Source organism: Erinaceus europaeus, unplaced genomic scaffold, assembly GCF_950295315.1.
Source record: "Erinaceus europaeus unplaced genomic scaffold, mEriEur2.1 scaffold_478, whole genome shotgun sequence".
NCBI classification, from domain to species: domain Eukaryota; kingdom Metazoa; phylum Chordata; class Mammalia; order Eulipotyphla; family Erinaceidae; genus Erinaceus; species Erinaceus europaeus.
The window spans coordinates 47,143-63,767 of NW_026647880.1; the positions used below are offsets into that span (position 1 = coordinate 47,143).

Consider the following 16,625-nt stretch of genomic DNA (forward strand, 5'->3'; position numbering starts at 1 on the left):
GTGTACTAGGAGAGGGGGCGGAGCAAAAAGACATCGTGAACCAGGGGGGATTAAACCAATGCCCTGCAGGCAGGACGGTGCTTAGTTAACAGTGGTTATGTAAATAGAATACAGTGTTAAGCAGGGGGGATTAAACCAATGAAACAGAAGGGGTTTTAGAAACAGAATTAGAAGCATACCAACACATTTCACTACCTCATCACACATGACTCACCACTACCAGACTATTCTTTTATATTTATTTTTCAGTTTTGTTGCCCTTGTTTTTTTTATTGTTGTTATAGTTATTATTGTTGTTTTTATTTCTGCTGTCGTTGTTAGATGGGACAGAGAGAAATGGAGAGAGGAGGGGAAGACAGAGAGGGGGAGAGAAAGACAGACACCTGCAGACCTGCTTCACCGCCTGTGAAGCGACTCCCCTGCAGGTGGAGAGCCGGGGGCTCGAACCAGGATCCTTATGCTGGTCCTTGAGCTTTGCACCACGTACACTTAACCTGCTGCCCGACTCCCAGACTATTTTCTAAGCAGAGTACATGGCTTACACTAGTGCCAAAGATTGGACATGGGACCTCTGATTCTTAGACATGGAAGTGTGTCTGTTGAATAAACCACTGTGCTCTCTCCCTGACCTTTTGTTTGACACGATCTTTTTTTCACAAATATACACAAACATATCAAAGGTCTGCCACAGTACGATTTCTTAAATGCTTGATTTGTGTTCATCTAATTTACTTTATGGCACTGGAGCTTTGCCCCTTGGACCAGCTTTTTTCACAAAAAGAGAAAGACAGAGCCAGAGGGAAAGGACAGAAATGCCCTCCATTGTTGTGGGGACTGGACTCGAACCTGGGCTATACACATGGTGCTCAGCTAATTAATCTCTATGCATCTCTGTCTCCTTGTCCATAAAATGGGTGTAAACTTTGCTACAGGATGATAATTATAAATACTAAGTGCAATTTGAATATTAGGTATAAGTGAAGCAGTGCTTGACTCATAGATATAGCTATGTAAATATCCGATTTTAAAGTTAGTGCCAATAAAAAATTCATTTACATATACTTAAACATAATTGCAGTTTTTAATAAAAGCAATAGTGTTATAATTATATTTAAATATTTCTATTGATGTTTTATAAGACCTCTCTATAAAAAATTTTTAATGCATATACTAAATGAAGTTGATTCAGAATGATGTTAATCAGATAATAATTTATATCATCATCTGTTTTCAAAGTTTGTCCTCAAAGTTTGTCCTAAGTGGGTAAGTCAGAAATAATTATAAAGCCAAATTTCATTTCATGTTGAAATCCTGGAACAATGAAGTGAGTAAAACGAGAAAAGCCTAGCTGAGAAAGAATGGCTGAGAACTGGCTCCCAGTCCTTTGTGAATGCCTCTCTGTAGACTTGAAAAAGAGAAAAGTTTTCCTTTGAGTCATTTGTCACGCATCGAAAAATGTCTCAGAGATATTTTTTTAAATAAAGTTCAAAGAGTGCTCTGTATCTATTGAAATCTTGAAAACTGCTTTATTTCTAGATTTCATTATCTCGCAGGAGAGCCCAGAGGAGAAGTCCTTGATAACTCTTTCACCGGAGGAATATGTCAAACTGTCAAAAGCAGCAGAGCAAGTAACCCTTACCGCGTCCCAGCTAATCTGGAAAACGTCAACTTTCAGGTAGGATAGCCTGGCATAGCGGCATTCCAACAGCAGTGGTGGCTACCCTTAAGATGCTAAGTTGATCATCAACACGTTTTGATGTGTGAAGGGACGGAATATAAAAGTGTCCCCCTGGGAGTCGGGCTGTAGCACAGCAGGTTAAGTGCAGGTGGTGCAAAGAACAAGGACCGCCATAAGGATCCCGGTTCAAACCCTGGCTCCCCACCTGCAGGGGAGTCGCTTCACAGGCGGTAAAGCAGGTCTGCAGGTGTCTATCTTTCTCTCCCCCTCTCTGTCTTCCCCTCCTCTCTCCATTTCTCTCTGTCCTATCCAACAACTACGACAACAACAATAATTACAACAATAAAAAACAGGGCAACAAAAGGGAATAAATAAATAAAATAAAATAAATAAATAAAGTGTCCCCCCAAAAATCTCTGATCACTTGCTATGTACTGGTGTTTCAGCCAGCTCCAGACTGTTGGAGATAGTGGAATGGTGACAGAAAGTGTCTTTCATGCTATAGGCGCTAAAGGTCCGCCATAAGCCAGAGCTTAGTGGTAGTTAGACAAAAAACAAATACACAATCAATAAACAAATAAATGCAGAAAGCTATATAAAATAAAAGTGAACCAGCTGTAATGCAGAGAAATCAGTTATTTTCATCAATGTACAAAAAAAAAAAAACCTAAGGTGCTCATTTGCCCAAAATCAGATGGCTAATGAATGGTGTGTTAGAGAGATAAGCTCAAACTGCTGAGTCCAGGCTTTCTTTGACAAAGAGACAGAGGTAAAAAGCCATAAACAGGCAACTGGTTTGACTCATCTAGAATTTTCTCCTGTCATACCTAGTTCTCTTGAATTGTCATGAATTTGTTTTTAAAAATATATGTATCAGGATGAATCTAAGTGTTTTGGAGCATGGTTCGGTGTACCTGTACCTCCCTTCCCATTGTATTAGTTGGTTTTGTGGCATCCTCCTAAGAGATAAAAAAAAGCAACATACCACATACTACAATAATCTAGTCCACTGCTTTACACATGACAGCTGCTCTGTATTTGGAGACAATGAGTCTAGCTCTTAATTTATAATAAGAGGACCAGGAAAGGCTGCTATCTACCTACCTCTGAAAATACATATAATATCTCACATATATAGATATAAATTCAATCAGCCAAAGAAGATTTCAGAAAGTCTAATGATTTCTGAAACATTTTATAGGTATTCTGAGCACAGCAAATATTATTAAAACCTTTCTTGAAAAACCTTGAAAACTTATAAACACAGGCATTTTCCAATCTGAAGAACTCAGCTTAAACTCCTTTAATATGTGTGTGTCACTGGAGAGAGGAACGCCCTTGAGGCCCAAATGCAGAATTCTGACAACTTTGGGAAGACTTTCCCTGAGAAGCCCCATGTCTGTCTGAAGGTAGAAGTGTTTAAAAGCAAGTGGCACTGGCTGGGTAAGGAGGCTACCCAGCACCTCCCAGCAAATCTAGAAGCCACTATGCCTTGGAGGTGGGGAGGCCTTGCTAGGGTGTCCGAAATAGAAACTCAGAGATTTCTCACCAAAGAAATAGTAATATCAATTTTTTTTTTTGTCAGTGATGACACCATCCTTAAGATATACTGCATTGAAGGAGCTTTGGAGTTACAGCTAAAGTTCAAATGTCTGCACATTTTTCTGTCTCTCTTTAGAGCATGCTCTCTAGCTCCTAAGGAACCAGTCAATGAATTTACTTTTTTTAGACACCTGCAGACCTGCTTCACCGCCTGTGAAGCGACTTCCCTGCAGGTGGGGAGCCAGGGGCTCGAACCGAGATCCTTAAGCCGGTCCTTGTGCTTTGTGCCACCTGCGCTTAACCTGCTGCGCTACCGAACTTACTTTTACAATATGATCATTTCCCAACTGGGAGATGACTGGAGATCACTCACCATGCATGAGACTGCAGTTGAACCCTCAACACCACATGGGAGCACCCCAGCACTAGGGAAACTCCATGGGTAGTGTAACAGTGCTGTGACTTTTCTCCTTCTCTCCCTCCTTCACCATCTGAAATTAAACAATGAAGAAACAGAGGGTCAGGTGGTAGCCCAGCAGATTAAGTGCACGTGGCACAAAGCAAAAGGACCGGCGTAAGGATCCTGCTTCAAGCCCCCAACTCCCCACCTGCAGGGGAGTCGCTTCACAGGTGGTGAAGCAGGTCTGCAGGTGTCTGTCTTTCTCTCCCCTTCTCTGTCTTCCCCTCCCTCTCGATTTCTCTCTGTCCTATCCAACAACAACGACATCAGTAACAACAATAATTATAACCACAACAATGATAAAACAAGCAGGGTAACAAAAGGAAAAAAAATGGCCTCCAGGAGCAGTGGATTCATGGTGCAGATACCGAGCCCAGCAATAACCCTGGAGGCAAAATAAATAAATTAAAAAATGAAAAAAATCTAGTAATTTCTTTTTTATATGAACTATTTTATTTATTTATTGGATACAGAGAGAAATCCAGAAGAAAGACCCTTCGTGCCTGCTTCACCACTTGTGAAGCTTCCCCCTTGCAGTTGGGGCCTGGGGGCTGGAACCCGGGTCCTTGTGTATTAAAACTTGTATACTCTGTAGTTGGAAGAAGATACTTGACGTCACACATCTAGCAAGTGATTGATATCAAGCACTTATATAAAGAAATTATACAGGTCAGCAAAGGCAAACAATCCAATAAAAAGTGGCCAGAATCTATGAGTAGACAGTTTCTTATTTAAAAAACAATAGACACGGCCCACAGACATGAACAAATGCTAAATCTAATTTGTCATTAGAGAAAATGCACATTAAACAACACTGACAGTCTACCTCATACCTCTGAGAATGTCTTACATCTACAAAACACCTACAAAACAAAAATAATAATAATAACAAATATTGGCAGGGATGTGGAGATAAAGGAACTCCAGTTGGTTCACTGTTGGGTGGAATGCAACCAGTGTGGTTCCTTGGGAAAATGCTATGCAGAGTCCTCAGATGAATGAAAATGGAAATATATAATAACGTGCGAGTCAGCTATACTACTACCCATAGGCATGCATCCAACGGGCATAAATATGTCCATTTGAAGGGACATCTGTTCACAGCTGCACTATTCACACTAGCCAATTAGCGGAAGCAAGCTAAATGCCCATCAAGAAACAAATGCGTCAAAAAAATCTGTGAGACATATACTCTGTAAAACAATACTCTGCACTTTACAAAAGATGAGATTGTGTTCTCAGGACAAAATGGTTGGAACTGGAGGTGATTATTCTTAGTGGAGTAAGTCAAGAGATAAAAAAACAAGAGATAAAAAAAACTTGATGACTTCACACAGATGTCGAAGAGAGACTATTGAAAATTCTCCTTATTTTAAATGTATTTATTTATTATTGGATAGAGACAGAGAGAAATTGAGAGGGAAGGAGGAGAGAGAGAGAGAGAGAGAGAGAGAGAGAGACCTGCATGACTGCTTCACCACTTGGGATGCTTTTCCCCTTTAGGTGGGGACCAGGGACTTGAACCCAGGTCTCTGTGTACTATAGTATGCACTTAACCAGATGCACCACCACCTGCACCCCCCAAAAAAAAAAAAACTCTATATTTGAAGTTTGGAGGGGAAAAGTAGCCAAGTTACAAACTAAGCCTGCATGAAGATTATGGGGGTTGTGGGGTAGAAGGACAGCGCAAAACTTTGGTGGTGAGTGTAATGTGGAAGTATGTAGCCCTGTAATTTTATAATCTTGGAAGCAACTATGAAATCACTAGCAGTTTTTTAAATGGAATCCTCTATGAGGTCCAGTAACAGTCTGCCCTTCCAGATGAAAAGAAATGTGGACAGCTGTCTCAACGAGATGACTGTTGCTTTTAGTGGCTGAAGATCTTCATTTGTGGGCCCTTTACACGCTCACTGGCACCCACTCAGTATCGGGAGTAAGCTGAGCTGCTGACTGTATTCCACTGTTGTGCAAGACTCTTGGCCAGCTGGGGTCGTTTGCTTTTCCTTGCAAGCCATTTTAATACTGAACATTTTGAACAAGAAACGATTTTCCCAAGCAAACCCAGCAAGTATCTTTAATGTCACACGTAGTCTTCACTCAACTTACTTTGGGACTTAAAAAATAAATCTGTCCGTTGCTCTTTTTTTTTGCTTTTTCTAACTATAGCAGGCATTTGGCACGTGCTTAGGTAACACCCTCTTCCACTCACAGCTCAAGTGAAGTTCTACTGATGCTCCTTTTTTTTTTTTTTCCTTTCCGTTTGCCCCGATAGAGTCCATGCAAAATGGTCCTCACTTTACGGGCAGGATCGATGGTTGGTCTGTCCTGATCTCATGGACATGCCTACAGGACACTGACACTCAACATCCTGACAGAGCCAAGGGGCTGGAGACAGAACCACAGTGGATCTGCCTTTTTCCGCTTCTAAGACTTTCTTTGATTAGTGATTTAATAATGGCCTTCACGACTGTAAGATCACAGGGGTTTAGATTCACAGCACACCCACCACCAAGGTTCTGCCGCCCCCCTCGGGCCCCCAGGATAGCCACCATAGTGCTCACTTAGAGACAATTTGGCTACATTCGTTTAGAATTCACGTTTCCGTTCTTTATATTGTGCATGCGAGGCGTGAAACTGCCCAGTAGTCCCCCTTCAGAGAGATGCAGGCCTTTCTGGTAACAGACATAAGCTGTAGCAATGAGTCCTTGACCACAAAGAAAATGAAAGGGTGAAACTCCGGCTTCGCCTCTACCCCCCTCCTGCTTGTTTTTGTGGAGTTAGGGGGTTGGAGGCAGCATAATCGTTATGCAAAAGGCTTTCATGCCTGAGGTTCCAGATTCGATCTAAGACCCGACCGTAAGTCAGAAGGGAGCAGTGCCATAGTGCTATGGCGGGAAGAGAGAGGGAGCGAGAAGGAGAGGAGGAGGAGGAGGAGGGAGAAGAGGAGGAGTCAGGCTGCAGTGCACCTGGCTGAGCGCACACATTACAGTGACCAAGGATGCAGGTTCAAGCCTGATTCCCACCTGCAGGAGGAAAACTTCACATGAGTGATGAAACAGGGCTGCAGGTGTTTCTCTGTCTCTCTCCCTCTCTACCTCCCTTTCCTTCTCAGTTTCTCTCTGTCTCTATCTAATTAATTAATTAATGTAAAAGAAAATAAATATAAATATTTGTTTAAAAAAGAAGAGAAATGTTAGGGGCAAAGAAGGAAGGAAAGGAGGGAGGGAGGGAGGGAGGGAGGGAGGGAGGGAGGGAGGGAGGAAATGTCATGGGACGAACTCAAAGTCTCTTACACACATAATCCCTCTAACCTGTCTTATGGGCCTAACATTTTCGGCTTCTTTTTTTTGTTTAATGTCAGGAGGGAAGAAAGAGGGGAGGGGAGGGCATTAGAAACATCACAGCACTGCTTCACCACCATGGAGCTCCCCTGGCGTCTTCCATTCTGTTCTCTTTGAATGCCAGGACTCAAATCCCATCCTTTTCACATGGTAAATTTCACATGGTTATTTCCCACCCTCTCAGGTCATTCTCAGAACTGTTGGTACCAGAAAAGAAAAACCCATTTCATTCAAATATAAATAATACAAAGGTTGAATGCCTACCACTCAGTCGAGATACCATATAAAAAATAGATAGCAACAATCCCCAATATATGAAGAAAATAAACCAGAAAAAAATGATTCTGCACCATGGCTGAGATATAACACACAATATTTCAGTGTGAATCTTTAATCACACAGAAGAGACACGGCAAATAAAAATACGCAGTCTAACGGAAGAGCTAGACAGATTTACAGAGATGACTGTTAGTCAGTGGAAGTGGCCTTTCCCTTTGGAGCCCTACACTTTTTTCTACACTTTTTTCTTTATTGGAGGTATTAATGGTTTACAGTCAACAGTAAAATACAGTAGTTTGTATATGTGTAACATTTCTCAGTTTTCCACAGAACAATTCAACCTCCTCTAGGTCCCTAAATTTTGTGGGGACAAAAAACCTTCCATTAGATTGCAAACTGTATCAATTACACTATTTTAAAATCTTTTTATTAGTGATTTAATAGTAATTAACTATATGGTAAGATAATAGTGGTACAATTCCACACAGTTCCCACCACCAGAGTTCCTTGTCCCATCCCCTCCATTGGAAGCTTCCCTATTTTTTATTCCTCTGGGAGTCTAGTATAAGATCTTTATGGGGAGCAGAAGGTGGGAGTTCTGGCTTCTGTAACTGCTTCCCCACTGGACATGGGCGTTGGCAGGTGGATCCACACCCCCAGCCTGTTTTTGTCTTTCTCTGGTGGGGCAGGGCTCTGGGGAAGTGAGGTTCCAGGACACGTGGGTGTGGTTGTCTGCCCAGGGAAGTCAGGATGGCATCATAGTAACCTCTGCAACTTCATGGATGAAAGGTTGTAAGATATAAAACAGGACAAATTGTTTAATAAACAGGAACCCAAAGGTAGGGATAAAGCAGATGAAATTAGGAGTCTGTGTGTGGAAAGAAGCTAGGAAGTCTATTTTAGATATGTTCCAAGGGGCCCAGGCCTGCTGCCTGAGCCCAATAGCTAACATGCAGGCAGACTAAAAATATTGTCTGGGAAGATGGTGTCAGTCAATTGCACTATTTATCTATGAAGGCTGATTGCCATCCTATTGAGTATTGGTTTGGGAGTCCTTTTCCTTGAGGATGACTTTCCTTGCATTATACCTCTAGGTTTTATAGTTAATTGTGATCCGTTTTGTAGACCATATAGCACAATGAATTAAGCATCTATCCCTAAGTGAATGACTGGTGCCCTCAGAGAGGGTCTCACATCATTCCTGGTTCTCTAACAATGTATGTCCTCAGTAAATACCTGTCTTTCACACGAATCCGTGAATGACCATTGCAATCAACAGTCAGGTTGCATCCTTTTCCTCCAGGTAGAAACCAAAGAAGATGATTTGAAAGCAGATTTCTACAAGGATTTAATTCCTCTTGAGAAGAATGCTCAGCAGCAGAAATTTGCTTCCAGCTCAAATAAGGATTCTTTTTGGGTACCGATTTTTTACTCCTCAAAGGAAAGCCGAAGAAACACCCATGAGTCTGGCTTCAAGCAAGCCATCCAAGCGTCACACCAGAAGGTAATGAGGGTGATTCCTGATCATTTGACTCTTTCCGGAAACTTACTCACAGTTTCAGAAAACAGCTCATGAGAAGGGAACAATTTTTACAGAAAATGAGTATGATCTCAAATATAGGTAAAGTTTTGTTTTGTTGTGCTCCGTATCTAAAAAGTTATTGTCTACCTGGAGGAAGACAAGGAGAAACAACATAGTGGTTATGCAAACAGACTCTTGTGCCTGAGGCTCTAAAGTCTCATGTTCAAACCCCTGCACTACCATAAACCAGAGATGATCAGTGCTCTGGTAATAATAATAATAATAGTTACTATTATTATTTATTATTTATATATATATAGACACACACCTAGGGAGTGTGGTGGTGGCAGGAGTTAGCTCACCTAGCAGAGTCACATTTTACCAAGGATAGAATGACGATGGGATGCCATGAATAGGTGAGTGAGCCATCTTGGGGAGGTCACCACTGGTATCACTTCTGGTGAAGAAAGGGAAGTATAGGTCTGTTTATCCTTGTTAACTGGAGAGAACACAGCCTCCAAACAACATTAAAGCATCAGCCAGAGCTGTGGCTCATGAGAGCTGGAAAGGTTCTGTGGTGTCTCTCTTCCTCTCACTGCCTTCCGATCTCTAGCTGAAAAATATGTAAGCCATCAGGAGCAGTGAAATCCTGCAGGCACATAAACTCCAGGAAGCCCTAAGGGCAAGAACTGTGTGTATACAGATGCCTGGAAAGGGGGGACCTGGCGTGGCACATCTGGCTGAGCGCACATGTTACAGTGCACTAGGACCCAGGTTTGAGCCCCTGGTGCCCATCTGCTGGGGGAAAGCTTCACAAACGGTGAAGCAGGGCTGCAGGCGTCTCTCTGTCTCTCTATTTCAGTCTCTATCTCCCCCTCTTCTTTCAGTTTCTCGCTGTGCTATCAAGTATGAAATTAAAATAATAAAAGCAAAAATTAGAGCATGTGACTGGAAAGATAGCTCAGCGTGTTAGAGCACCCTACTAACCTTGGGAATTTAGAGGCTGTAGGTTCCATTCCCAGCCCTGCCATAGGTCAGAATTGAATTGTACTCCAGTCTTACTCTCCTTTTCATTTTCTCTTATAATAGAGTGCATAAATCTATACATATCTAAACTTACAACTTCCTTTTGTCTGTGCTTGAGTTGTGTTCATTCTTTAAGTATATATCTTAGAAACCACAGTTTGGTTTCTCTTTGTTGAAAGATCTAGGCCACCAGTTTGCTTTTGCTAAGTAAGCCAGGCAGTCTCAGGGGAATTCAATCAACTGCTTTAACTTACTTACTGAAATGTTTGACTGAAGCTTTCCCATCATTTGCTTTTTCCACTCTTTTCATTGTTGTTTCCTGTTTCCTTACTTTTACTTCCTCTGCTGTGTTTAGACCTGCTTTTGATCACTTGGGCAGTTCAACTCCCTTTTCTGTTAGAGATTTATAAGATGCCTAGATAGCAGGGGTGAAGTTCCACACTTACCACTCCCACAACCAAAGTTCTGTGGCCCACCCACCCACCCCACCCCTAGAGACAACCACCAGAGGTTTGCCACGGTCTTGGAGACTGGTTGACTACTTTTTGTTGTTGTTTAATTTTTTTAAATATTTATTCCCATTTGTTGCCCTTGTTGTTTTATTGTTATTGATGCCATTGTTGTTGGGTAGGACAAAGAGAAATCAAGAGAGAGGAGGGGAAGACAGGGGTAGAGAAAGACAGACACCTGCAGACCTGCTTCACCGCCTGCCAAGCGACTCCCCTGCAGGTGGGGGAGCCGGGGCTTGAACCGGGATCCTGACGCCGGTCCTTGCACTTCACACCAGGTGCGCTTAACCCGCTGTGCCACCGCCTGACTTCCAACTTTTTTTTTGTTTTTAAGATCATGTGATTCAACTCTCTGCATTCCACTTATGAACAAAACTATCTGGTAGATTCCACTACACTTTGAAATTCTTCTCATGGTCACTTCCCTCCGGTTGAGAAAATGTGGTTAACCTTTTGTCTCTTTGATCCCACGAGATGAGATTCCTTGCTCATCCCGGGAAGCCCGCCATCGCCATCTCCTTGAGATCACAGTCGATTCTTCTCACCCCCACCACTGTCATCACGGCTCTCCAAAACCACTTTTCTTACATATCTCAGAATCTTTGTGTTCCAAGACACTCTTAGGGATTTTTTTTTAATTGGAGAATTAATGTTTTACATTCAACAGTAAGTACAATAGTTTGTACATGCATAACATTCCCCAGTTTCCCATTTAACAATACAACCCCCACTATGTCATTTATCATCCTTCATGGACCTGTATTCTCCCCACCCACCCACCCACCCCAGAGTCTTTTACTTTGGTGTGATACTCCAATTCCATTTCAGGTTCTACTTGTGTTTTCTTTTCTGATCTTGTTTTTCAACTTCTGCCTGAGAGTGAGATCATCCCATAGTCATCCTTCTGTTTCTGACTTATTTCACTCAACATGATTTTTTTCAAGGTCCATCCAAGATCGGCTGAAAACGGTGAAGTCACCATTTTTTACAGCTGAGTAGTATTCCATTGTGTATATAGACCACAAGGGTGGGGGAGACAGCATAACGGCTATGCAAATAGACTGTCATGCCTGAGGCCCCTAAGTCCTAAATTCAATCCCCTATACCACCATAAGCCAGAGCTGAGCAGTGCTCTGGTGTTTCTATGTCTCTCTCTGTCTGCATCTCTCTCAAAAATAAAATAAATAAAATATTTTTAAAAAGGGATTGTTTTCTACCATTATATGTAGCATTGTTTTTAGTCTATCCTTGCTCTCCCTTCATCAGTTTAAGTATCCCCCATGTAAATCCGCGGTCTCAGCGGTGATCAGTATCTCTGGACGTTTAACTATCGATCTGTCTGCGCATGTGTGGGGTACAGACTCAGACCTCACTTCCTCAGCGCTGCTTGCTCTCAACTCACCTGTCCTTTCTTGAGATCCGTGTTCTCATCCAACTCTCATATTGTTCAATTTAAGATGATGTAATCTTGATTTGTAAAATACAGTAAGATACAGTCGTGGGTCCATGTGTAATATTTCTCAGTTTTTTCCATATCACACTCTAACCTTGGTCCTCCTCCGCCATCATGTTCCAGGACCTGAACACTATCCCCCATCCCACCCCAATTTGGTGCAATACACCAATTCCAGTCCAGCTTCTGCTTTAAATTAGGTACAATTTTATGTCAAAATTACTATCATGCCACTTTATATAACATCCCCCAGCTCAATGATTTAAAATAGCTATCCTTTAGTCACTTTTAACATGTCTTTATTTTTATTAGTGATTTAATATTGATTTACAAAATTACAAGATAACAGGGGTACAACTCCACACCATTCCCACCACTAAAGTTCTAAATCCCCAGTTCCTCCATTGGAAGCTACAGCAATTCTCTTAAGGTTGTAAATATAGATTAACTATTATTTCTACAACTGTCTGTCTGTGTATATATTTATCCATTTTTTTTCCTATGGCCCCATCTTCTCTCCCTTTCCAAGTCACACCCACAACTATTACTACATCCAAATGTCTCTCCCTTTTCCTCTCTCTCTGGGTGCCGATGGAGTTGGAGTTTAGAGCCCCTTGGTCATCTTCCCCCTACAATTTCTCCCCCACTGGGAGTATGGATCAAATTATTTTGGGAGTGCAGAAGGTAGAAGTTCTGGCTTCTGTAATTGCTTCTCCACTGGACATGGGTATTGGCAGGTCGATCTGTACCCCCCACCTGTCTCTCTCTTTCCCTAGTGGGGCAGGGCTCGGGGGAGGTGGGGCTCCAGGACACATGGGTGAGGTTGTCTGCCCAGGGAAGTCAGAATGGCGTCATGATAGCATCTGCAAGTTGGTGCTGAAAGGTGGCAAAATAAAAAGCATGACAAAGTAACTAAGGAACAGAAAATCGAAAAGTAGGAACAGAGAGGTGAGAATAGGGATCTGAGGGTGGAAAAATGCTAGGAAGTACATTTTAGGTATGTTCCTAGGGGTCCATGACTAATTATAGTTTTTACTTGAGTTTGATGGCTATCAAGGAGCTGGAAAAAAAAATTATCTGAAAAGATGGTGCCAAGTAAAGGGCTAGAAAGTTGGGTCAGGGCAGAGAAGAGCTCCCAATCTTGAAAAAAAGAATCTCTGAATACAATTAACTGTTTACCCATCCTCCTGACCCAGGACCCATACATAGTCATATTTAGCACAGGAGCCGGTGTGACCTCTGAGTCCCTGTTGGTCTGAGGTTATATTCATGGCCACAGCTGGGTACATAGCAGGCTGCGCTCTTTTCAAGACCCGTCTTCCTCAAGTGGTACAGTAGGTTGGTTGGCCCAATCTCCCTTTGAAGAGGGGAGGCCGTCCCTACCATTGCTTCTGTATGGTGAGGGCAAGGTCCTGGGAAAGCCTGCAAGTGGGCTTCTGATGACATCCCTGATGGAAGTGGCCAGTGATGGACCCATTAGAGGTGTAGGCCCATCAGATTTGTGTGGGAAATCAAGGGTTCCTTGATATATGTTTTTTTTAAATGTTTATTTATTAAAGGTGTATTTCTTTAATAACGAGAAAGAGGAAGGGAAAGCCAGAGCATCACCCCGGCATATACAATGCCAGTGGCCAAATTCAGGACCTCGTGCAAATAAGTCCAACTCTCTCCCTACTGCACCAGTCCAGTATGAAATGTCATCTGGCATGTGACCCTCACCTGTGTCCCAGGGGACATTCCACAGACAACTGAAATCTGGTGAATTTAGGTGATCAGCAGAGTAACTTTCTGTTGATAATTTACATAATCCTTTCTCAATAATTTGCGTTGGTGAGGCCTACTAAGAAAGCAGTTTCTCATGGCTACAGTCAAGAAAAAAAAAAGACTTTTCTAATAATTACCTTCTCTTTTTTATTTAAAAATATTAATTTTATTATTGGATGGAGACATGGAGGAATTGAGAGGGAAAGGGGAGCTAGAAAGGGAGAGAGATAGAGAGACACCCACAGCCCTACTTCACCACTTGTGGGTGCCAGGGGCTTGAAGCCAAGTCCTTGCTCACGGCACTGTGTGCACTCAACCAGGTGCAGCACCGCCTGGCCCTGATAATTACCTTCTCTAGGGTGGACAACATGTGACTTAGACACAAGTTTACTTGACGGAAATGATGTTATCAGGTTAGCACTTTGAACATCTCAAGAAAAAAAAAGCACTGGCAAAGCTATAATTTTCCATGGAGAAACTTGCTAGAATTAGTTAAAATTGCAGTGCCATGGGGGGAGTGAAGTGAGCGATAATTTAATGGTATTTAGAACTCTTTCTGCGTCACCTTCAACTATTTTTTTCTCCTCTTTTATCTAGGCTTCTAGTTTCATTAGGATCCACAAATTAATAAAAGTCTTAAACTTCACCACGAAAGCTAAAGATCTACATGTCTCCGATGTCTTTCTGAAAGCACTTAACCATCTGCCTCTAGAATACAGCTCTGCTGCCTACAGTCGGATATTTGACGACTTCGGGACTCACTACTTCACCTCAGGCTCTCTGGGGGGTGTGTATGACCTTCTCTATCAGTTCAGCAGTGAAGAACTAAAGAACTCAGGTATGCATCATTCTTCACACTTTAAGGAATCTTTTCTGCAGCCCTCCTTTAAAAAATGATTTCCGGGAGTCAGGTAGTAGTGCAGGGGGTTAAGCGCAGGTGGCGCCAAGCGCAGGGACTGGCGTAAGGATCCTGGTTCGAGCCCCTGGCTCCCCACCTGCAAGGGAGTCACTTCACAGGCAGTGAAGCAGGGCTGCAGGTGTCTGTCTTTCTTTCCCCCTCTCTGACTTCCTCTCCTCTCTCCACTTCTCTCTGTCCTATCCAACGATGACGACAACAATAATAACTACAACAATAAAACAACAAGGGCAACAAAAGGGAATAAATAAGTAAATAAATAAATAAATAATGATTTCCTAGCATGCAATGCATCCGTCTCTACCATTTCAGCTGTTTTCCTAGCTAGCTTCATCTAGACCCTGCTTCATTTCCACTATGGCATAATAGCAACAAAAAGGATACGTTCAAGTAATAAAAATAAAATGGAAAATGGAAATAAATAAAATGGAAATAAATAAATAAAATGGAAAATGGAAAATGAGGGTCAGGAAAGAAGACAAAATAAATATGCTTAAGTTCTATTATTTGACATCAGATTTGTCTGCAAATTTCTGGACACATCAGAGCATTAGATACAATATAGACAATGATTGCTTAAGAAAGAGAAAAGTCTGTCGCTAATTCATGAAAAACAAAATTTGTCCTGACACTGAATCCTAAAATATATTTCACATATTCAATTTTATAGAAGATAATGATTTTAAAGACTAACATTTTATGCCAAAATCACTAGCTGTCTTTTTAAAATGGTTTGAACTAAAAGCCAAGGATATAAAATTAAAGAGTCATCAATGACTTGAGGAATGATCTTCATTTCAGGTGCTGGCGGTATGTGTGGGGAGGTGACCGTAATATGAACTTGAGTCTCACAGAATCACTGTGACTCAGAAAGAAGGTCTGGCCAGTTATAGAGCCAAACACAGCAAGTGTTCATCTCTTGATTGCCAAGGCTGCACAGGGCAGGCTCACTCCTGGGTCCGGCCGTCTCCCTGGCCGTTGGGAGACTGAGGTCAAGAGCAGCCCTCCATGGGTCCCGGAGCAGCTCAGCGTGTAGAGGGTGACGTGCGCAGGGAGATAAACACTCAGTCAGCCCCGGGAAAAGCCTCAGAGGGCGATCCGTTTATTGAGAGAGAAAACAAGTACATATACACATTGCCCAGGTAGAAGGTCAAGGTCATCATTAACCCAAGCACAGAGCAACACAACGCACAGCCACGTGTTGGCCTATAAGCTGTTTGATCACAGATGACGAATTACCATACAAGGTTTGATCACAAGCTTCACAATGCCTATTTCCGCAGGGGTGAATTACACTTCAGAGGAAGAGGGAGGAGGAGGGGCAGTTAAATAAGGATGTATGTGGTGGCTTTCAAGGTAGGCCAGACACAATGTACGGTAATTCATGGCCTTTGTTTTAAGGGGAGAGGAGAGGCATATGCAGAAAGGTAGCCCCCTTTCCGGAGAAGACATCCATCATTAGTTCAAAAGGCCAGGGGCACCTGCCCTCATCTCAACCTGAAGGGAGAGTTGGGGGTCAACCCGCTTGGACCTCATAGAAACAACGGCCTGGACTTCCCAGGACAGGGGGCCCCATTCTCCAACATGGTGGTGGTGACCAAGAGGGCTGGCAAACCTAGAAGTCCATTGTGTCACAGCAAAAGGAAAGAAAAAAGTGACCCCATCAAAGGGGCCTCAGTGGCTCTTCGGGCCAGTGTTAAAGGAAGAGATGGCAGGGACTCGGACATCCATCTTCCTCTGGGTCTGTGAAGAATTAAGTCTATGAGTCACTTGAGCATGCCGGGTGAGAGACAGGGCCAGTACAAAGTGTCTGAGCATCCATCGGCGTCTAGAACACCTTGCACCTCACCTCTCAACTATCAATGGCACATTCTCAGAGAATTTGTTACCCTCCATCTTTCAGGCTTAACAGAGGAAGAAGCCCGGAATTGTGTTCGGAGTGAAAAAACAAAACGTGTTTTGGGTTTTAAGAAGAAAAAAGTGGAACACAGGTGCACCACTAACAGGCTGTCAGAGAAACATGAAGGTAACAGTGCTCTCTCTCAGCACCACAGTGCACGTGACTGCTAGTTTTAACTTTCCGTTTCGTTCATTTGTCTGTCTCAGAACCCTATGTAGAAGTGCAAAGAAAGGGG

General features: G+C 42.6%; 1 protein-coding gene across 1 annotated transcript in view; it reads left to right on the plus strand.

Annotated features, from left to right (window-relative positions):
• Positions 1-16,625, plus strand: part of C6 (complement C6) — a 51,429-nt gene that overhangs the window by 16,318 nt on the left and 18,486 nt on the right. Inside the window, exons 6-9 of the mRNA XM_060184487.1 lie at positions 1,537-1,675; positions 8,604-8,804; positions 14,172-14,412; positions 16,394-16,516. Of these exons, the coding sequence (XP_060040470.1) occupies positions 1,537-1,675; positions 8,604-8,804; positions 14,172-14,412; positions 16,394-16,516 (704 nt within the window). The remainder of the gene's footprint in view (positions 1-1,536; positions 1,676-8,603; positions 8,805-14,171; positions 14,413-16,393; positions 16,517-16,625) is intronic.